The sequence below is a fragment of the Anguilla anguilla genome, chromosome 1 (assembly GCF_013347855.1).
Source record: "Anguilla anguilla isolate fAngAng1 chromosome 1, fAngAng1.pri, whole genome shotgun sequence".
NCBI classification, from domain to species: domain Eukaryota; kingdom Metazoa; phylum Chordata; class Actinopteri; order Anguilliformes; family Anguillidae; genus Anguilla; species Anguilla anguilla.
The window spans coordinates 60639102-60662970 of NC_049201.1; the positions used below are offsets into that span (position 1 = coordinate 60639102).

The 23869-nt window shown below is 39.2% G+C and overlaps 1 protein-coding gene across 1 annotated transcript in view; it reads right to left on the reverse strand.

Annotated features, from left to right (window-relative positions):
- LOC118236128 (gamma-aminobutyric acid type B receptor subunit 2-like) overlaps positions 1-23869 on the reverse strand; it is a 99276-nt gene that overhangs the window by 43337 nt on the left and 32070 nt on the right. Inside the window, exons 3-4 of the mRNA XM_035434258.1 lie at positions 4463-4633; positions 2162-2263 (exon numbers count right to left, since the gene is read on the reverse strand). Coding sequence (XP_035290149.1) covers positions 2162-2263; positions 4463-4633 — 273 coding nt within the window. The remainder of the gene's footprint in view (positions 1-2161; positions 2264-4462; positions 4634-23869) is intronic.

Here is a 23869-nt window from a genome sequence, read left to right on the forward strand (position 1 = left end):
TGTCAAAAGTGACACAGCATGTCATTATTTTAGAACGTACTGTTGCATTATATAAGAGCCTATCCATTAGAGAAATGTATTTTAGAACTGTGAACTACTTTACATAGTTCAAGACCTTTGATGAGAAATGCAGGGTGTACCACATGAGCAGCAAATAATTGAGTCAAAAATAATATACTGCACTGTTGTGTCATCCGAAGTACTGTCTGAAGTAACAACAAGTCATTGTAAGCAATACTTCCAGTACTCTGAGCAATGAACATAAGACATGCAGAACTTCAGGTTCAGTGTTGTTCACTGAGAACTCCTCTTTAGGTTGTGGGGCAGAGCAGCCAGGGAAAACATTGCTGACAGTGAGACAGAGGACTAAGAAACTGGTGTTGGTTAGCTTAGCTTCTGTTGGTTCCCCCATTTCAATCATCTCCCCATAGATACACAAAATCTGTCTAAAGCATTCCAATCATATAACTGTTACCAGTATTTTATATACTGTATATTTTTGAATAATTAGGGGCCGCCGGCAGTCACAGAGACCTAAGCGGCCATTTATGTCGTTTATTGGGTCGAGCCAGCTCTGAGCTACAGCTGGTTACCATAGTGAATAAGCGACTAGAACTTTAGCAAACTGTAAATTAAATAAAGTCCCTGGGTTAATGTGTGAAAGCTGCTCTTCTGTCTCATGTCTGGACTTGTGGTGTGTGGTAGAAAGCTCTGGAATTTTAAACAACAGGTAATGTTATCTCACTAACTATGAAATGCTGTACGGCCAGGAGGTGGACCTAAACTGCATTCCTAAAGAGATGACACCTTGCATTACAATAAATACTGTATCTTCCATTTTGAACACATTTGATTAGTACCTTGCAAATATTTGTACCCTAATGATACAGAATCTTAATCAACTCAGATCACATTTCAAAAGAAAGAAAAAAAGACTAAAGAGTGGGAGCTGAATTAAGTGTTGAGCAGATTATGGGAACTTGAGAGAACATATGTTTTTATTCATACACAAAATTAAGTCATACACACAATTGCATTAACTTGTAAGTGTGAGTTCATTTGTGCACAGGACGGGAAACATTTTTCCAACTGTCTAAACATCAGGTTAATATATTTAAATGCTTTAAGGTAAGACCTAAAATCGCATAGTTCTACTGATTTTTCTACGTAGCATCTTAACTCATCACACATTACTTAGAGAGGGATTGCCAAAAACTGAATTCCTTTTCCATATTGCTCTCAAGTAATTCCTGAATGCAGGCATCAATTGCAAAAAAATTTTATAAAAAATTTTAAATCCATGATTGATTCCTTTAGTAATAACAAAGCATTATGATTCTGGCCTTGTGTGTGATCCTTGATCATTTAAGTCACGGATACTCAAATCTGGACCTCAAATCCAAATTAGGCCCTGGTTTTCTTTCCCCCTGGTAATTAACTGAACAATTAGTGCTATTGATTGGTCAGACTGTTTTCACACCTGATTCCCAGGTAAAGGGAAGATGGAAAACCAGCAGTTCTTTGACCTCGAAGGCGTGCTTTGAATAACAGGGATTTAAGTCTTACATTCCTACGCAGCTCCAGACACAAGAGCCACCCAGGAAGGTAACGACACCTTACTGAAGCCAAACGTACAAGTGCTGGATTTGAGCTTTTGTTGGGTTGTTTTGTTGAATTTCAAAGCCCACTCTGCCAATTTTTTGTGCTACCCACAGAACGGCCACTGTTTCACTGTTACTTTTCTGCTGGAACGCCAAAGCTTTCAGATGGTCTTGCGGATGGCTGAGAGATATCGAAGCATCCAGCTACATCAGATACATGCGCATCCTCTACTGTAATATTTCTGGTTCATAGAAAATATTTATACCGCCAAACAGAAATGGCTAAAGTATGGTACTGGCAAAATTGAATGATTTTAAGACATACATATAATACATAAAGAAATACATTCTTTAGTTTAACACACTGAATTACAAGTTACTTTTGTGTGTGTGTGTGTGTGTGCGTGCGTGCGTGCGTGTGTGTGATTATCAAAGTCACACTTTAAAATAATGGTTCTGTACAATTTCAGAGACAGAACAAATACATTGACACTAAGTAACTACCTCTGGCGTCTACCTTGCGGACATAATGCTGTGACTGGGGGGATGATATCACTTACCTTCAGGTTCTTAACATTGACGCAGGGGTCATTGGAAAAGCTCTGTGTGTCAGCAATCTGGATATCAGCCTTCTCCAGCTCATTGGTCAGATCATTCCTCACCTATAAGGAAGTAGAGGAGGAGGATCCACAGTAAATGCACAACCAATACCATGAGGGATGCAACTATGATACAGAGATTGAGGAATGTAATAACAATACTTTGCAGTACACTTCACTAATGCCATTACTTTGAATAGGCACGCTGAAGCAGGTCTACTGCAGTGAAGCAAGTGCTGTATAGCTTTACATTTATGCACTCACTCATGCGTCCTTGGGGGGATTACTCCAGTGACATAGCAAGAAATTTGATTGAGTACACCCCCCCCCCCCCATAAAACACTGTTTGTCAGAACTGCATAGGAAGTATTGTAAAAATGATTTTAAAAAAATATTTTAAAACATTTTTTAAAATACAGTTTTAAAGTATTAAATGCCAGTTAAAGTAATTCAAGCACAATTATTAAAATACAGCTGTTTCATAAAATGAACATGCTGAAAAAAATTAATCTTTATTGTTTTTGCTTATTTTAAAAACAAATAAGCCTTTAAACTACTTATTAGACACCGATTACTACAATTCACATTGATTTTCCCTTTCTTGCTACCTGAGTTGCATCACTCTGAACTGAGATGCTCTCCATTAGATATCTGTAGCCTCATTACTTATTCACAAGTCTCCATAAAAGTTTCATGGGCTGAGAAGCGCACATTGTTGGAGATGAAGAGCAGTGCAATTGCTTGTGCCCCGCTATGAGGATGGTGCCGCGGGAGCAATCTCCACATTTGAGGCGAGCCAATGTGGGGTCAGCCCTCTGGATTGTCAATGGTTATCTGGAGTGCACTATGTACAACCTGTCAGGGACTCCTAAGAGGAAGCCTTAAGACTGAGTATCTCAATGTGTGTTGTGCCCCAGAATGCCAGTTCTGCTACCTAGCCACCATGGGCTGTAAAAAACTGGGCACTATGTTGAAATTTTGCCCATTTTGAAGTGGGTAGGATGTTGACGTTGAGATTGTTAATGTAAGAATCACTTGATCTAGTTAATAGGGTTTCAAGATTTCTTCCGGGCGTGTTATGCTTGACGCAGGTGTAAGAGATACTACATGTTCAGAGCAGAAACCAAATACCATACAGGTCTGGATACACTCTACATCTATCTTTACCTTTGACTTATAAATAAAGTAAATTACCTAAATTAATCTGCCACGTAATTGCATCTATTTTTAAGGTTAAGTTAAGAACAAATTTTGACTGAATCCAGGCTATAGCTTTTCTGTTATCACTCTAAGATTCTTTATTGTAGCAGGTGATGTGATAACAATAGAGAACACAACAATCCAGTGGTCTAATAAAGAAATACTCTGTATAATTATGTGTTCTATGAGATGCAGTTGAATTCAAATGCCCATGTTCATAATGGGCAGATTTTAATGTAAAAAAAATGGTAGTGAGGAAGGGAACAGCAGAGCTTTTCACACACTTTAAAATGTTGCATTAATAAAGCAATGGGATATAAATTACTAACAAAGTGCTAACAAGAAGATAAGCACATAATTACACAATTAAATGATAGTTGTGAGATTCTTCGGCTAATGCAGTACTTTCTGTATGTGATATTCCATAGATCCATTAACACAGGCTTAAATTATGAGTTCATTCCTTGCGTTTTAGCAAACATATAACATATCAATGCAGTATAAAACAATGAAACCTTTTCAACTGTTCTCTGCTGTGAAAGTAGCAGGGTTCGTGGTTACAGTTTTTTTCAGTAAGATTTTGTGTGCTCTGAATATATGGGGGGGGAAAAAAGTAATGATGTTCTTAAACTGTTCTTAAAGCATGCTAAAGTATTGATAAGGGTGTACTGCCTAGAAACACTGTACAGACTGGATACTGAGGCTTTCCCTTTGCTAAATACATGAGTATGCTAGCAAGTGGAAGATTATAATAAGTAGGCTGGTCATACATTTCTGTATACTATCGTAGATCTATGGAAATAAATTACAATATTCATAAGGGCTGAAATCCATTGGGTGATTAAGCTCCCTTTACACTATTAACACTTCAGACAGAAGTTAAATTGGTTGAACCAACATATTAATTGATGGAAACAGATGGGTAATTGGCAGGACTCCAGACACTGCAGCCCATCAGGACCAGGGTTAAGGAGCCCTGCAGACGCTATGCCAGCACCATGTCTGAACAGTTCACAGTATACTTATTAAATGTAGTTTCCTACTTTAAATGAGAAGATTTACCTCAGAAAACCGCTGCACATCCTGGGTCAGAGTTCCAACCCGGGTCCAGTTGTAGTGGTTGAGGAACTTCACCACAGCTGGATTGACAGCGTTGTCTGATGGCACAGTCCGAAAGAAATTGGGGTACTTCTTCTTGTCAGCCAGAACAGGTGTGGTTGCAGCGAAGGATAGCTGAAAGGAAAAAAATGCATTATGTATTACAGATTACAGAAAATTACACCAATTACACACACTCAGCCCTCAACCTCTCACAGTAAATGATCCTTTCTGCAGCTCTTTAATGTGAACAGCCAGGCTGTAATTCAGAAATAGAGAATCACCCTCAATACCCTCAGGGTGAATACATACAGCATGATTGCTGAACAATTGCTGTCTCCATGCATGAAGTTCAGCAATAACGCAAGAACATGTCAAGACTACAAATGGACACTCTTGCTGCAGATTCATATAGACATTGATGCATATTATTCAGTGCATACGAATGAATGCTACTATATTCTGAATCAAATCTTGCAAAAGGTAATACTCACAGACAGTTCACACTGAAAATACACCACTCAAAACAGAATTAATTTCTGGTTGACAAGAGATTACGAAAACCAATAAGATTTATAACACAAAACCCTCAGAAAAGCCTTTTCAAAAGGAAATAACAGACCTACTATTTGCTAGACCAAACCAAATGTATTTTTATTTTTTAAAACTGCTGGCTGAGGGTCTTATTTGAAGTCAAAATCCAGCCATTTAAAACCAGGTGTGAAATAATAGGAGAGGATATATGAAATGGAGAGAATTTTGATCACTGCTTTTAATCTTGCGAAGACTCCTCCCAACCTCAGGGATTTACACAAGTCAAAGTCCTTTATTTGATATTTTCATAATAGTTTATATTATGTGATCATCCCAACCTATTCTACATTGGAATTGAAAACTTCCCCAAAATGGGGATGCACTAGTATAGCAGGCATACGATAAGTTGATGACTACTTACATCTTAAATTGCTATACGTCTAAACAAGAGTCATTATTAGCCTCTGGCTGTGTTCTTCATTAGGAAATTAGCAATCAAGCTCTGGTCACACATTAAATGGCCCTTGGTGGTTTCCCCCATGGTGTGAAATACTACACAATCTATTGTTTTTATTAAAAGCACAACAGCACCATGTTGTCCAAATCAACCAGAGAAAAAGGGCTCAAGGATTTACACCAGCTGTTTGGAGAATTATGTCATCATCTCAGTGCTATTAATTCCCTCAGCACCCCTGAGTCATTGGCCTCTCAAGACACAAAATTAAGTGTTATGATGTCTTTAGCTCCACTAGGCTGGTCAATTTGCCAACAGACTAGAGTACAGTATCGAGATCTGATCATGAAATCAGTCCCTGATTCCTCTATAAACACAGGTCATCTATTCCATGTATTAATAATTGTGTAGAAACACAAATCCTTTGTCAGTTAACATCAACTAAAATCTATGTCCTGCTGACAAATATTTTTCAGATTTCATGAATACACAATTACATTCAGATTGCATTATTTACTTTATTTGCAAACACCCTTGTTCATGGAAACTCATTATATTATATTATTTAAAAAAAAAACTTTTCTATGTATGATATGCCAAAATGAACAGCAGTAATAGCAGCTTACACACCTTTGGTGCTCAACCCTATAATATCAAACATGGCTGAACCATTTACATCGTATCTGTCTCAAAACCTAACTACAAAGCAATGGGCTAGTAGTACAATATAATATTAAGGAAAACAATCGCATTGGATTAGGGGGTCTGCTATACAAATATATCCATAAAGTATATGAAGTTTTGTAGTCGGAAGAAACTCAGGTTCCTTTAGTTTTAATAATAAATTAGCTCTCAGTGTGCCCTTTACCCTTCCATTTTCCTCTGGGGCAGGGCAGCCCCTTTTCTAACACAAATAAATGAGACTTTTTGTAAAACAGGCTCTGTGTTTTGAGTCAAAGAGGCTGCGAAACAGGCGTGAGTGGTTTTGGCGCTTTCCACGTATACAAGTTTGAAAAACCCACTGAGCAACTGGATGAGCAGATTGGGTTTGTTATTCTTGGCTCTCAAGTCAACATCCAGTGGACATCCACATTAGATGGTGCATCTGCCAATCTTAATTGAGACCACTAAAATATTGTAAAATGCCAAACAATGTCTTCTAACTCACCCTAAATCACAATAAAGAGTGAGGTGTTCAGACAGGCAACCTTCGAATGGGACTGCTAAGGAGACATCAAACAGATGACACGGCAACGTTCTAAGTATGTCGAATGGAGGACATTTTGCTCAGGGGGAAACATCAAGAAATCCTGCTCTGAGTGTACAGTACACTTCATCTCAAAGCATTTGCATCCATCGGCACCAGAATAGACACAGCATGAGTGTATCTTTTCACAAAGCAAAGTACTCAAAATATCACACACAATGGACTCCTTTCATGATCTAACAATTTTTCGGATTCCACCAGCCGATAATTCTTAGTTTAAAGGAACACCATGAACCATTTTCCCTCGCTGAACAAACAATCTTCACGAGACGTCAAACCTGCAAGCTAAAAATAGTGGTGTGTAAGGGAAGGCAGACCTTCCAAGCATTTCATAAATGAGGGAATATGATTCACACAAGCTACACAGCACATTCTCTGAGTCAGACTGAGAAAAATTCAAGGAAATGTGTAGACCCAGCGGAAGTAAGAGTAAGTCATTCCAGTTGGATAAGGGTATTTGCTTAAGGCCTAAAATGTAAAAATGGAAGTATGGAGGCAGGGATGAGTGAGTACTCATGACGACTCACAATAATCTACCGATGTATGCTGTTAAATATTGAGGACAGTTTAAAAAGTCTAAAGAAAGAGCCTGAATCCAAGTCCCACTGTCCTCTTCAATAGGCTAAATGGCTTGTTAAAATTGATTATAGATAGCATTATTGGAATGATGCAGTAAATCATCATTGTCTAATCATTTAATTGTTAGAAAAGCGTTCTGAAAATCTCTCCATTTCATATACTCTTTCTCACCTTCCATTGCAGACCATGTTCAGCAATGTAACTGAAAAAAATTCCAGAAGGAGGTAGGGGGTCCTGAAGTGAGAGGTTTAAATGGGCCCCAGAATGAGTTAATACACTAGTGAATTGCCAGTGAAGATCCTGAAGGTGATTAAAGGCTAATTATAAAAACGCTCCCAAAAGTGGTGAAAAAATATCCAGAGACGCAGCGCTTTTTTAGAGACTTTTGCCAGTTAATGGAGGCCTTAATTGCCCCCCTGCTAAGAAAGGCTCAGACGGGGGATGTACTTTCCCTTTCAATCAGTCTCCTGGTTTCAGTGTTCATTAAAACACCAAAGAGCTGCTTTTTGATTTGACAGATATGGGACCACCCCAGCATTCTTCATTGATCACATTTAAACTTTTCGTTTAAGGTGAGTGACCCGATGAGATGATCACATCATATGTTGGTAAAAAATTGCAAAATAACATAGCTATTAAAATATTGTTTGAAATTATCGCCATATAATATATCTAATTCTGAAGTATCTATGATTAAACAATAGCCTGACAGACCTGAAAAAACATCTTGTTAAGAATTTGCTTTGTTTTAAGGTGATGATGGTCACACACACCACTCACATAAACATAGTACAAATGCATACAAATACACACACACACACACACATCACACAAGCACACACATGCACACACGCACACCTAGAGAGAGAGAGAGAGAGAGAGAGAGAGAGAGAGATCAACTGTACTGGATGCAAGGGGTAATCATAAAAGCTTTCCCCAACACAACAGCCAGTCAGCCTTTATCTTACTTAACTCTTCACACAGATTTTGAATAAGCTCATTAAGGCTTACTGTGTGGCGTTCCCACAGCTTTACACAGACTCGCATGAATAATGCAGGCAACTTAAAAGATTACTTTTTGAGATTACAGAAGGCAGAGACGCTGCGTGAGCAGCCCACAGGGATGTGATATGGCGCATCGGTTTACCCTGCACAGAGATCTCTGCTCGGGCAATTAGCTTAATTTGCTGGAGTGTTCCTAGAAGGTTGCAAACCAAATGCATCTGCCTTCCTTCTTTATTCGCATTGTCTCAATTTGACTCTTCCAACACATTTTCACAACATTGTTTATTGGTGTGTCAGACTAGCAAGGTTCACATCACACTTACTCCTTGCACCATCTTGATCAGCTTTTTTGGCTGAGATATACAATTCATTGCATATTTCTGCAAGCTTGAATCTATGACCATGTTAGCATTTATCCACTAATTTAAAATGTGTCAATTAATTACACATAAAATGTATCTCCAAGTACTCATTCATTTAGCCTATTAGCTTCCTTATCTAAATGTTTGCTATTTTATAATAGTGTCATTATGCTAAAACCAGGCATTAAAGCAACTGAGTATAAAATAATATGTCATGGTTTTACTATTTATGACAGTAAGCAGCTGACAATTCTCATTTTGAAGTTGTGGGTAGGAGGCAGGCTACACTGCACTGACACCAGCACGGGTCAGGGGCCAGAACCTCTACAACTGCACCCAACGGATCTTCTAGCAAAATAACTTCCACCTTTTGCTCTAAAGTGTCTGCTGTGAAGGCTAAACTAAGCTCCTGTAATGCTGGTTATCTGGCTCCACACTGACCCTTAACCCAGACATGCCAGTTTATTTTTGGGTCTTTCAGGTCTTGAGTCATTCTCCACCATCTGTAGCCTGGTGAAGGCATACGTACATCTCATTATACACAGCTCAGTCTAAGGTTCATTTATATTTCTAGTATCTGCGTATCAATGACCCAATTTGATTTCAAATGACAAGACTGGTGCAAGTGAACAGGTTCTTTATCAGGGACCTCATAGGGACCTCATCTATTGTATGTAAAAAAAAATTTTTTTTTGACATTTTGCAACATATTGCAAGGGCATAAAATAATTTAGAAAACTGATTAACAATCCACATCTTTCTATAATTATATTAAATCAACTACTGCTAGTTATTGCACATTAATGATAATGAGATGCATAATCAGGTCATGCACATTTTGCTTTTTGTTACCCAGCTTTTTTAGAAGTTTAAAAAAAAATGTATCTTAAAATTACAGTAGGTCTGAACAGCAGTGTATGTAGCAAGCAGGGTGTCAGTAGCACACTTGTGATCTTAACAAGAGCCGCAGGACCAGTACATGCAAAAAAAAAACAGTATTAAAGATCCACCACAATATATCACTTCAGAATCACTTCAGACATGACGTCCTTGTCAACATACAGTAAGTGTCCTCCTTCTGATGCCAAACCCAACACTGGTGTGCCTGGCCAAAATTAAAGCTCAATTTAAAAAATAAATAAATAAAAGAAGATTATCTTGGCACACAACATGATGCTGAACATGTCCAATTCCCACCAATGGAGGTGACTAGAGAGTGATGAAATGCAGACCCATAACCAACTGAACTGTCCTGTTCCCTGGGTGATGCAATCTCAAATTGTGCATCGCCTGGTGGGGCTTTCAGCCACAGTCAGCACTGGCATGGTCTAGAATTGATCCGAGACTATGGGCCTCATCCTTCAACCACAGCATAATGTCTTAACCAAATGAGACACCCAGCAGTCCCTAAAAGGCTCATTTTTAAAATCTCATTGGAGAATTTCAGATTGCAACTTATCCAGCCTTGTAGGTTTCCTCCTTATTGCATGATATCTACGAGGGCAGAGGCTAGCACTAGCCTCCCCAGTGAAACTGGCTGCCAGTTTTCACATGAACTGGGACTGTAACTAAGCAACATAACACACTTGGAGGAGAGTGCAATTTTCAATAACAACTATAATAGGCATTGACAGTAGATGTCACTACAGATCAATGAGAAGCAGAGTAATCAGCGTTGTCACCCTCCATGAGAATGTGGCCAGTTACATTCCTCTGAGCTGCTGGCCACACACCACTACCAGGGCACAAGCTGGGGAATCAAACATATGACCTCAGCAACAGGACATACTGTACGGGCCAGGTGCACAACTCAGCAGCCTCTATAATCATATTTTTAACAAATCAGTCAACACCTCCTAGTAGCACACAGCTTACAGTACATATTAAGATCTGTGTGGTCTAATAAGATAAAAAGGTTTATTATATGAACCATAATGATTTAAAAAATTAACAATTTGATAGTATATTGATCAAGTGAAGTTTCATTCATAATCACGGAAAAAGAATCTTGTGATCACTCGATCATCCAGCATTTGATCCTAGCATTTTCCTGACATTCCATCTTGATGGAAAAAATATTAAATATTCATTCTGTGTCTGTATCATAGGCTTCACATTTTGTATCAGAACTTCCTCATTCAGTTCTACTCATGATATACATGCAGAACACACTTTTCTTTCATGTGAGATAGAGAGAGAGAGAAACAGAACAGGGAGACAGAGAAGAGGTCAGAAAGGCCAATGTGGGATTCAAAGTCAAGACTCCCACCACAGAGAGAAGTATACAGATCTGGGGGAAAGCATGCTAACTGCCACACTAACAATCTAAGAGCAACATTTAGGTCGGCACACTTCCTTATCCACCCCGCAGGTGTGTCATATCAACAGTCCTACTGAGGTGTCTCTGCATTCCCATTCTTTATTCTGAATTTCACACCCCCATTCAGAAGTACTGGACTGGTACATACCTAATGGAAGAGAATTTCCCTCATGTTCCATACAACAGTCTAATGCTTTTAACTCCATGAGGGGAGGATGGGTGGAGAATAGTGAGCAGGGGGGTCAGGTTTGGGAAAAGGGAGAACATGAACAGACATGAGAATTGGTACTGCAAGCTGGGCTGAAAAACCAATGAAGGCAAAAAATAAGACAAACTAAATGACCCACTGACCCAAATATATCACTGGCCTATGATATCTGTAGGCCTAGTTCCCATGACCATTCTTGTTTACAAGAATTGAACAATGCATTTAGAAGATATAATTTAATACCTCTGTATGTTGGGTTTTGTGTTCTCCTTGTTAAAATCTAATTTGTATGCAGTGTCAATAAGTATAATTGTTAAATACGGCAATTCATGTAATAAATACTGTGTGATAATTGTTGAAAACGTAAAAGCTTTTCAGTGTCCAGTATGTTAATAGTTACTGACATGACATAATGCATCTGCTGAATTGAAAATATTAGCTGCACTTCTACTTTTTGATTCTGCAACATAGAACAGAATCTGCTGGTAATGGACACCTAAAATGTTTGTAATTGTAACGGATATAATAGTTCAGACTCTTATAGAAAGAGAAGAGTATAAAGAGCAAACACATAAAAGGTCAGGTAAGGTGAGTAAAAAGCAGTTTAAAACCACTATGACTCATGGGTCAGCCTACTATAAAGAAGGTGCCCTTTACAGCCTACTGCTTGTTACCACCATATCTGACTTCCTCTTCATGCCCCAATTATGTATTACACAACTTCACGAGATTGACAGGTGCGGAAATTCTGTAAGAGATATTGACCAGAAAAAAATATAACTGCAGTAACTGAACACGAGACGCAAATTGCACTGTGAATTGTGGTTAGATTAAATCTAGGTCTAAATGGCGAGTCTGGGACATTTCGCCATGGAGTCGCTGAGCAGTTTCTCTCAAGCCTCCTTCATCAGCTGCTATTGTTCACAGTCCCTCACAGCAGTACGTGATTAAACAGGTGACAAGTTCATTCAATATTCAGCGGAGGCATTTGGCTCTCTGTGTGATATCTCAGCTTGCTCTGCTGGAAAGGCCGGAAAATCGTCATGGAAACCCCTGATGCTCAGCATAATTATGGAGCAAAGATAGCAGTGAAGAAAAAGGGATGGCTTTTATATCACTCCTGCGGAGCATAAACCATCTACTGTATGAATAGTCAGAACAAATGGTTTTCTTCATAGTTACACCTTGTCAATTTTACACTAGATTCAATCTCAGGTTCTACAATGTTTTTTTTTTGCAGGATCTACATTCCATTATTGACAAGTACATTTAAATAAAATTTTACAGGGGGCCACCACGTCATTTTTCATTGTACAGCTTGAATGTCACTGCATTGCACATGGTGCTCGATCTTTTTTAAATGAACAGGATGGCTAATAATGCTGACTGACACTTTAGAGTGAAGCAGTCACTTGAAACAAGCTATTCGCAAAACCTTAACATACAATTTCACTACAGTGCGCTATCTGTAGGTGGATGTATGCTTTTCTCAGATTCTTAGACAAGTACCCTCTGGTTCCATTGATGACCCACTGTTATGACCATATGATAATATATTGGGTCGATTGCAGCATGTCTTCAAGTTGGAGACTAGTGCAGGATTTTCTTGCGACTTTCCGTATAACCTGGATGTAGATCAAGATCAAAACCAAATTGCCTTTATCCCAATTGCAGCATGCTCTCAAACACGTTAGAATAATGCCATGCTCATCCCAATCCCGCTTTAAATGCCACCTACAGGATACTAAAGTTCTGTACTTTGTAAACCTGCTGTTGATCAGGTGTTACAAGGGAGGGGTGCAGGATTTTGTGCCAATTTCTGCTGTAAATTGCTAATTGCTAATTAACTTAATCATATCTTGATCTGACAATATATAAGCAGTATCCCTGCTGGATGGACAAAGTTGTACAGGAGAGTTTGAGAAAGAAGAATAGGTTTTCTAATATATACAAAAGCAACAGTACTGAGAGTAATAAGGCTGAATATTGTAACGTGTGCTAAGGTTAAAAATAAATAAATAAATAAACTAGTGGAAGGTAAAATGCTCTTGCAATGGCAAATTGCCCAAGATGCAGAAACGTAATCCTAAACATGCATTTCAGTACTGCAGAAGGAAAGCTAAGGAGGAGGTGCATGAAGTGCATGAAGAATAAAGAAGCATTGCTTTATAAGAATAATGATATTGCTGATACCTTAAATAGTTTGAGAGTTTTACCAGAGATGAGGTTACTAATAGGCCAGAAGGCATATTCAATACTCAGAATGTCTTTCTGAGAGATTGAGATAGGAGATAAGATAAGATAAAGAAGCTGATAAATTACCAAAATACCAAAATAAGGCCCTGATGGAATATACCCAAGGGTACTCAAAGAGTTAGGTGAGATTACTATTAAACCACTGGCAGGTATTTGTAGACAGTCTTTAGAAATTGGAGAAATACCGGATGAATGGAAGCAAGGTAATATAATTGGTCTGGCAGGTATGCCATCCCACCAAGTAACGCTTTGAAACATGAGGGGCTTTTAAATTCATAAAAGGGATTAACAAAGTGAACTTATTCAGGTTGATTTCTGTACATAGAACGAGCATAAATGGAAATCAGCAAAAGGTACATTCCGCACAGACGTTAGGAAGTATTTTTTCACACAGAGAGTAATCCCTGTGTGATTTAGCTTGGTCATGAAGCAGAGGCAGAAACTGGGGGTTTTCAAGACCAGGCATGATACGGTGCTAGATACTATCTATTTTACAGGTAAACCGAGCACTAGGTACACTTTAAGGGTAGGGAAATGGTAAGCATTGTTGGGCTGAATTGCCTGTTCTCATCATCATGTTATGTTAGTCTCCAACTTAAAAGCACGCTGCAATCAACCCATTATGTTTATGGCCATAAACAATATACAGTGACATTCTTAAAGGAAACGTACTCAACCCAGCTCTTGGATATTTTCCCAGTACAAAAAGGCTGGAACACTCCAGCCATTTCTGGGCTCATCATCAGAAATGATGGGTATGTGTGAAATGCGTCCTGCTTTCAGAGGTGTGACAAGTCGCTATATTAAGCAATTGAATTCCAGTCCTCTCGTTTAATCTCTGGTGACAAACAAAATGTCAACTTGTTTCTTAGCCTTTAAACAAATACCTGCCTTTCATCAACATTTGCCCATATAGACCCTGTGTAATCAAACACATTTTAAATGTAATATTATACGTAAAGAACCATATAAAACAGCACAATGTTTGAAGCCTTTTTTTATTCATATAAGACTTTTTTTATATCTTGAGAAAAACACAGCCACCTATTCGGTCGCAATGGAAGAAAAATCATGGAAATAATTTTTTTTCATTGCAATTTTTAAATCTCAGATCTGCAGCTGCAGGGATTAATTACAGTTCCAAATCATCTCTGGTATGAGCCTTTAATTAAGAGCATGTTAACTCCAATTTTTGTGATTCATCCCTTCGTCTTAGTCAGCATGCCAAACAGGTCATTGTAATTGCCTGGGTCTTCATACATTTACATTGAGCAGTGACTTCATTGGATGATGATCTGAAGGCACACATGGACCACATGATGTGACCGCGTTTCCACTGTTTAACAGATGGCCGGTTGCAAAAAGCGACCGTACTGAATGTCCCCATCACTGAACACGTTGCGAAGTTCATGACTCAAATGCAGCTTCTAAAATGCCACGTGCTCAGTCACAACACATGACAATGAAATGACACCATCATTTAACAGAAAAAAAAAAACGCACAGCGGCTAAGAGTTGAGGATGAATGTGTGAATCCTTGGTTCATTAGGGCACGTCTTTAAGCAGGACATGACGTTTAGCCTACTTATTGGTATCCATGTCCCCAATCAGCAGCCTCCAACTCTGCTCCCCTCAACCTGCCAGGGAGTGCAGTCTCTTGATCTATTGATGCAAAAATGTATATTTAATGTCACTGCCCCACCCTCACCACCTTGGTGTGAGTAGAAAACTGTTTCTTTCTCATCCATAGGTAGGTTTGTCCTTTCATCTACTTTTGCTTCTCTGCTCTGAATGCATGTTAATGTATTTGAAATGGTACCCAGAATGTGACAAATGCTTCAGCACATCAATTCTCTGTGTAAACACATTATTACAAGGATGGACACAGGAGTACATCCTGCACAAGCCTAGTGTTCACAGCCATTAAGTGATGAGTTCGCAGTTTCTGAATGCTTATTTTATTCAGTATAGGTCACATTTTCTTACATTTTGAAAATTTCAGGCATCAGGTTAATAAGTTCAGCACACCTCTAGATAAAGTTACCTTTTTAGCCTTTGTTATCAAAAGGGAATGCGTTAAAATTGGGTGTAGTTATTACAATACACAATAGACAGAAAATGACTTAAATGCACATTAAGTCATTTTCTGTGAGTAAGCATGGTTATTAATTCAAAACATAGCACATGCTTGTAGTCGGGTGTTTAGTTTATAGATGCACTAAAACTTACCCAGGCTTTCACTATTGTTTCATTACAACCCAGCCTTGATTTGCATTATTGATTGGTGTCATTGATTGGCTAAGACATTGGATGACTTGTTGTCACAGATGCCAACCACCTGTTGATTGAAGAGCTTCTTTAATTACTCACTCTCCTTCTGTTATCCCCTTTCTCTGTCTTCCCCCACCCTCTCTCTCTCTCTCTCTCTCACACACACACACCAAATTTGTGCTTTATTAGTTCAGTATTGTCTTTCATAGACAAAATATAGCTGGAAACATCACTATAGGTTACTTTAAATAAAGACTGATGTCAGACTGGAATGAAACAGATCTCCACTTGATTTTAAATATACAATTTCAGTTGAATTCCATGGGAAGAAAATAAATGATGCCGTTTTGTTGAGTTGTTTAATGTTCTTTCAAAATGTTTTTAACTCAGATGAGTTCAAAGTCCAAGGCAGAAGCATTTTCTTATTTGTGCTTCTCATAGTTTTCCTGTTTACAAGGTCCATCCCTCCCTGATGGCAATGCCTGTTTTTTTTTGTTGTTGTTTTTTTAACAGTTGTTTTAAGTATTCATTTGTGTTCATTAAAACAACATTAATTGGGCTCCCAAAGGGCTCATGGGGTAAAAACACCAATAATGAAACACAAACACATACTTCCTGATGTTTCCCATTAAAATGCATGCATAATAACTGAATAAAATTCCAAGTGTTGTAAATTATGTGTTAACAGCTCATAATGTGGTCAGCCATAATAATCAGTAGCAGTCACAACTGGGGAATTGTCTATCATATCAAAAGACAGCAACCCACAATCTCCATACGCCAAATTAAAGGGACTTGGCTGAGGGAACACAACAAGAAAAAGCCGCACAAAAGAGAAAACAGATATTTGGCGCAAAGAGAAGTGCAAATGTTTGAAATGGAGATAGGCGAGTGCATTAGTCGATGACACCTCGCCTGAGAGAAAGAAATCAAGAGGGGATTTCAGTTACAGTTAATAGGACAAGATGGAAAAATGCCTAGAGGAGCATGAGCTAAAGTATTGTGTTTAATGACAATATCCCATGGAAGCATGACAGACTGGAAGGGCATCATCTGAGGACAGGACATAGCCAGTGCCTCCAGACTTCTAAAAGAAGGAGAAATTATTTTTTTTTTTCCATAATTGCATGCATGATCCTGCAACCCGCAGTTACATTGTGATTCTGAAGATTACAGTTAGTCTAATAGGTTAATAGAGAGACACACTGCAGGTACAGCTACTGTCATTTTTGAATTTTCATTTCCCGTATTGTTGGCATGCATATAATTGGCAAATTCTCAGCTTGTTGTGGAACTCCCAAATTGGCACACGATACAAAAAACCTGGAGTCTCCCAGCCACCTGTCCATCACATGCACTGCCATCCAGATTATGACTTAGATCTAGATGAATTACAGCATTCTGCTGTCATCCCTGACAATGTTCTAAAATGATGTGTGGACTCTCAGTAGCAATGTGACAGCTAGTTATGAAGGGCTGGCTGGACGGACACAACAGAGCCCCCTAGAGCTCCTACCCCATCTACCTATCATCAGTTACCCAGAGAAAGCACCTGTCAGTCATATGTTTGCCAATTGTTGCATTTCCAAAACTGGTTTTAAAAAATCTTATGTGCACATAACTATATCTATCACTATACTAGGCATTTTATCGTCATTATCCCAGTAGCAACCATTCAGATTTGGGCTTGAAGCAACCATTCAAATTTGGGTTCCCAAAAATGCAGATACAAAGCAATGGCTTGCATGTGAAGAAGAAGATATGTCATATATATTTCAAATGATTTTAGAGATTCAATCAATATTTGAACATTCAGGGAAAAAAATGAATGCCAATAATGTCAGGAATCCAGCCTGATTCTCTTTGTGTTCCTGTTTCTTTTTGTTTATTTCTTATTTTTTTAATTTTTATTTATTTTTTATTTTCGGTTCACGGTTTCGTTTTGCGGTTGTGTTTTCTGTGTTCGTGTGCTTTGGTTAATTTTTCCCCCTTAGGTTCCTGGTTCCTGCCCACGCCCCGCCCCAGTTCCGCCTGTTACCTCATCTGCAATCAAGCCTCCACAAACCATCCTCACCTGCGTCCCATCTTCCACTCATTAGTGTTGCTATTTAGTTTCTGTGTGCACCTTTAGTTTTGCCAGATCGTGCCTCTGTTTTTCCGAGTAGCCTTTCGAGCCTTTTCTTGTGTATTGTCTTTCCCGGTTTTCGACTTTTTGCCTGTTCTACTTTTGACTTCGAGATTAGCCTGCCTGCTCTGCCCTTAGCCTTGGATTTTTCGACCCTCGCCTGTTTATTCCGACCTGCTCCCGGTTCCCGTTTTTGTACCTCTGCCTGATCTTGTTGATTTCCTGGATTGTGACCCTTGCCTGTACCTTGACTACGAGACTGCCTCTGATTTTGTACTTTGAAAATAAATCGCCACTTCTTTGTAACCCTGGTCTGCTTCTGAGTCCTACCCCAGACCCTGACAAATAATAGCTTTCACTATTATTAATTTTGGTGATCGGTGAAACTATTTGAAGATGAATATCTCCATTTGTGAGTTCAATGGAGACATGTCAATTGAATCCAGATGCATGTCATCAAAAGATCAAAGCCCATGAGAGCTTTATGTAGATTTCAATTGAAACGGCTCACTGGAAAGCAACTACATCAATAACAGGGTAAGCAGCTATAATGCAATAGCTGGCCAAATATTTGCAGTAGAATGACCATTTGCTTTTGGATGGTGGAGGTGCTGTTTGGAAGAGACTATATTGGATGCTTCTATTGGCCCTTACATTGAACCTGACCTCAATCGCCCTGCAGTCCTAAATCTGTGAGAAAATCAGTCGTGAGCCGCAGCACAGTGAATATCCAGCCAAAGCCCTGCAGTGCAGTACTCTTTGCCAAGGTGGTGGTTTATAAAGTTGCAAAGAACACCTTTGACAATGTAACAAAGCCTCCAGGCACACATGCTCACGCACACACACACACACACTTATACTCTCAAACACACAATGCACTCACACATACACACACACGCACATTGCTCAACTCCCTACACATTAACAAAATAAGAAGTTCAGCAATTCTGTTTTTTGACCACCCACAGTCAAAAGCAGCTTATGGCCACTAGTTATTGTTCAGTTAACTGTTGGTTGGTTTTGATGGTTTTGAACAGCATACTTCAACAAAGACTACAATTATTCCTTGCTTTTTAAATAAACAGTAATCACTGATACATAGCTATGTTATACCATTCAACTAATTTTTAATGGTTTATTTAAAGCCTTTTTTAAAGCCTTTACTTTGGAAAAACTAATGTAACCTAACTCTAAGAACGAGTTGAAACGATGAAAGAGCAAGCTGATCTTCTAACTCTTTCAGATTTTGGAAAAGAGCTTAAAGGTACATGATACAGAAAATATGTATATGAAAATCTCCCAAGGTTTAGTCATTGAAACAAGACATTCCATTACTATAAGACTGTGGAATATGATACATGTTAAAATGACCAATGAAATTCTCAGAGCTCAGAATTTAATCGGTTGAATATCCATCCCTGTAAAAAATTGCATAGAACCAGTATTACTTGCAGACCCATTTCCATTTCCACTTGTAGTTTAATCCACTACATCTATAACGTCTCGTGAAGCTTAAAGCCACTCTGAACACACATTACACTCCATATTGGCAATTCAATTTAAACCCATTAGAACCTCTACAACAAAAGCTCGATGATCTTCAATGTCAGGTCAAACCAAAGGACAAACAGACCCAGTTGCTGAAGGACTGAATTAAAAATGATGGAAAGAATTTGCTCTGAAAATCCCAGGGCGGCATTAGTGGTCTTTGGTCTAAATAGAAGGTCAAATGGTCAAGTACTATGCAATGCAATATTTGGAGACAAATAGATATTCACATACATTTTCTTGTTCAGAGTGTATGTCATGAAGAAAATGAGAGGATTATGTTTTCAATGAGAGAAATTCATCAGCCATAAATGGACCCACTCGTCATGAACATTGTGCTTGACATAATTTTACTGATAGACTCAGGGGAAATGTCTTGGAGGCAATAAACAGTCAGCTCTTACAGTCGGAAGCCATAGCTCACAATGAACCACAGAGTGACCAGGACCACACTGAAAAGGACCAAAGTGAAACTGCTGGTTCAGATGTTATCACATCACAGCAAAACCAATGGGGCCGGATTGTGTGTGCTTAAGGGTCCCTTCTCTTTTTCTGTATTTCCAGAAATACCTTCACCAAGCTACAGATCCTGGAGCAGAACAACCAACAAACTATAGCTGAAGTACACCTGCAAGATGCACCAGGAGTCTAAATGTTCAGTTCCTGCCAAATTCTGAAGGAAGACCTGAGGCTAGCTCTGTGAATGACTCCAGATAAGGGTGTCTCTTTTGACACTGAAGCTGCTTTCACACATGGAACCCAGAACATTGCTAGGTGGATTTACCTTTTGTGTGCTTTATCCAGGAATGTTGCTGCGTTTGTTCACACTTTCTGTAAATCTTACAGTCCCAACCCAACAAATTGGAGTAAAATCGACTACGGCACCTGTTCACATATGACGCAGACACAGAAAATTGCCAGAACATTTATGGGTTGAGATGCAAGTGTGAAAGGGGCTTCAGTAAAATAACACCATGTCTGGATTGAGGCATGGGAGGGTGCCTAGATCCAGAAATGGAAACACCAAGATCAAGTCGTAGACCAGTTTGAGATTGCTTACTCAGTTCAGAAAATTAAATGCATTGCTTTTATCAAGAGTAACCCTTATTTGTCTGAAATTCTTATCGTAGACAACTTACAGAGCATTATGAGAATTCAGTGTACAAGTAGTACATACACTGCAAGCACAGTATAGCACATAACCAGACAAGCACTTTATTCCTGGACCAGTTCTGTATCATTTGTGAGGATTTTGGTCTCCTGACTCATACATCCAGCATAGTCTCTGTTCTCTGCAGTGGGGGCTCAACATCAGTAGCCATTAATAGCATGGTTAGGCAGGATGTGCTTATGTTACATCACATCCCAATACTCAGCAGTTTCATTTTGGGCACTTCAGAAGAGTCTGTAGTGCATGTAGGTGCAACAGACTTCAGTGGCATGATTAAGCAGCATCCCCTACTAGAACAAAAGTACTGAGCCATGCTTATTATTTTATATTATTTTTTAAGGTGACCCATATCCGATACCTGTGTTAACACAGTTAAAGAAATTAAAGAAATTAAGAGGCTGTACAAATCCTCATAGTGGATTATCCCGCTTATTACACGCCTAAATACATTACGAAAGAAACTTCACACAAAATATTGATATAAATGAATTTTATTAGTCTACAAGCTTCAGCTAAAAATAGTCTGTTTAATTATGTTTAGAGCAGCTTCTGCTTTTAGATGGGCAACAGGTGTAAATACTGAACATAACTTTGTATGTAGGTACGATCAACTTAACAGTTAAGACCAACTACATCCAGATGCTACCAGCCCCTGGACTCATAAACGGCAACTGATACACACACTCCATTGTAATATTTATGTCTCTAGACTGGGGAGTGGGGATGGACTCCAGCAGAGATGAAAAATGAGGAGCTAAGAGCTACTGCTTCCTTCCACTGCACCAAGCTGGTTTCCTGATCCTTTAGACCACCTAGGGAGGTAGCACAGCACTAGACCAGATTAGTGCATTTCAATGCTGCGGAGCAGTGCACTTTGTGCTTTCAAACTGCGACAGTTAGTCAGGCCTTGCACAGCTCCTAAAGTTTATCTGCGACTTAAAAATTAGAGAATTGATTGCAGTGATTTCTAAATCATCTAAATCTAAATCATATGTCCACACCAGACCAATGGCACACAAGCTCTTTTAGGGGGAGTCCATGTGTTAGTAATCCAGGAGCACTGATGGATTTCTACTGGCAAGCAATGCATCAGAAATCTGACAAAGCTGGGCGAATGCATGGTAGTGAGAAAGCAGCGTGACAACAATGGTGGTGCAGTAGTACCAAATGAAAAGTGTTTGTGTGTGAGTGTGAAAAATTCTAAACAGCCTCAGTTCTACTAGTAGCCATTGTGGCAGGAGTGAATGCAAGTCTCACCACTATTTTTCCCATCCTGTTCTTTCAAGAAAATCACTGGCATATCTACAGTATGACAGTGACATGTGTAATAAGATCAGAACCAGGCTTATCTTTTAGATGCAGACTCTGCCTTGTTAAAGAAGCCATTCTGCTGTGGTGCTGCTGGACATGAACCAGAACAAACTCTCCAATCAAGGGGCTCGTCTTTCTCCCCAAAGGCATTTGTTCCCATTCTTAATCTCCTCTGACTACTGAACGGTTGTGATGAACATTTAACAGAGCAAGCAACCCTCTGTCTTCAGCTGTTTATTTTTAGAATGCACTGCATTGAGTGCAGAGAGATTTTGTGGTTGTCTGCCAAGTCTATCTCTTATTTCATTTCCATTCAGAGTGGAGATATTTACTCTCTGAATCCAAGTGGGAAACAGCTGTCAGGTTTTGATGGTGTGTTTCTTCATTAGCTCTCTTTTCATGGGGAAAGGAGAAAACAAATAAAAGCAAACACCATTGTATGGAATTTAAAGTGCTTAATGCAACATGTAGCAGCATGCCTGTATTCGGTCTTGGGCAAGCTAGTTGGGAAATGCAGTGTGATAAAGCCACTTTACAAGGAACGAGTCCCGTTACAACATCTTTGGCAAAATTGATAACATGAGAGAGAAAAAGAAAATGACAAAAATAACACCAGAAACATTCATATTGCAGACCAAAGCACTGGACCGAAATGCTCAGGATGGGCGATAATTGCTCGCTTTATCATTGCACCCTCTCAGGCAGTTCTCTGGGGTGCTGGGGGCATGCTCTGAGTGAATGGAATGAGAATGTGCTCTGTCTCTGTGGATGTGCAGTCAGATAATCAATTAGAGTGGCTGTGCACCATCCGAGACAAAGGGGGTGGGGAACTGGGAGAGGGAGAAGGAGATGAAGACTCTTTAATGGCAGCTTGTGTGACTAATACAAATAAGCTGGGCCAGCTGGCCAACTGGCTGAAACAAATGGATGTTGACCCTTGATCCTCAGGACCACAGCTTCTTGAGTAATGAGTGTGAATATGCATTACAGCACCACATATTCTCTTGATTAATCTTTCTTCATTTCAATTTCTAATGATGTGAAACTAGTCATCTATTATTATTATTAGTAGTAGTAGTAGTAGTAGTAGTAGTAGTAGCATGTCCATAATATATTAAATATAATTAAAATACTAAATATTTTAATGAATGCACTGATACGAATACTGCAGTTCAGTAATAATCAATTTCAAGCCTGCACAAAACTGGGAAACGGAGTACTCAATGCTATGTACTTTTATTCTCTTTGCACTGTGCTGCAGGTATTTGAGGGCGCTCCCACTTTAGAGATTCCTCCAGGTTGTGTGCACATTGCTGAAAGGCCTGTATCTGTCTCTGAAAGGCTGTCCATCACACATGCTGTTGCCCCTGGTCACAAGGCAGACCCTCTGAGGCCCCCGGCTCTTCACACAGGTGGTCCTTTGTGCCGGATGACCTCAGCTCAGCAATGCTGGGCTTCCTGTTAAATTAATCAGCAGTCTGAACTCATGGAAGGCCATTTCATCACTGCAACTGCCTCCATTAATTCAGGAGAGGGAGGAGACCAGTGCCAGATCTGGACACAAAGGTACTGTGCTTTCAGGTGGAGGCATGAGATAAGTGAGCACGCCAAGCTACCCATGCCATAAAAGACCAGGAATGGGCAAACCCTGCAAGAGTTATGGCTGCAAAAATATTAGCCCTGTGGTTTACAATTCTGCAGGGACTCTACTGTGATAAAAGGCATGTGGATATAACATTAAGCCGATTTCCGAAATTTAGTAGTGTGGTTTGCTTTTTCAGCTTATGTCTTCACAGTTACGTCATATAATTTTCTTAAAATGGTTTATTTGTGTGATAATGTAAAATCAAGCTTTATTATCTTATGAGCAAAGCAAATGCCATTTAGGACTTTAAAAGAAATCACAAAACATTGGTAAAATGCAATAGCTTTTACCAACGTATCAGTGACTCGACTTTAA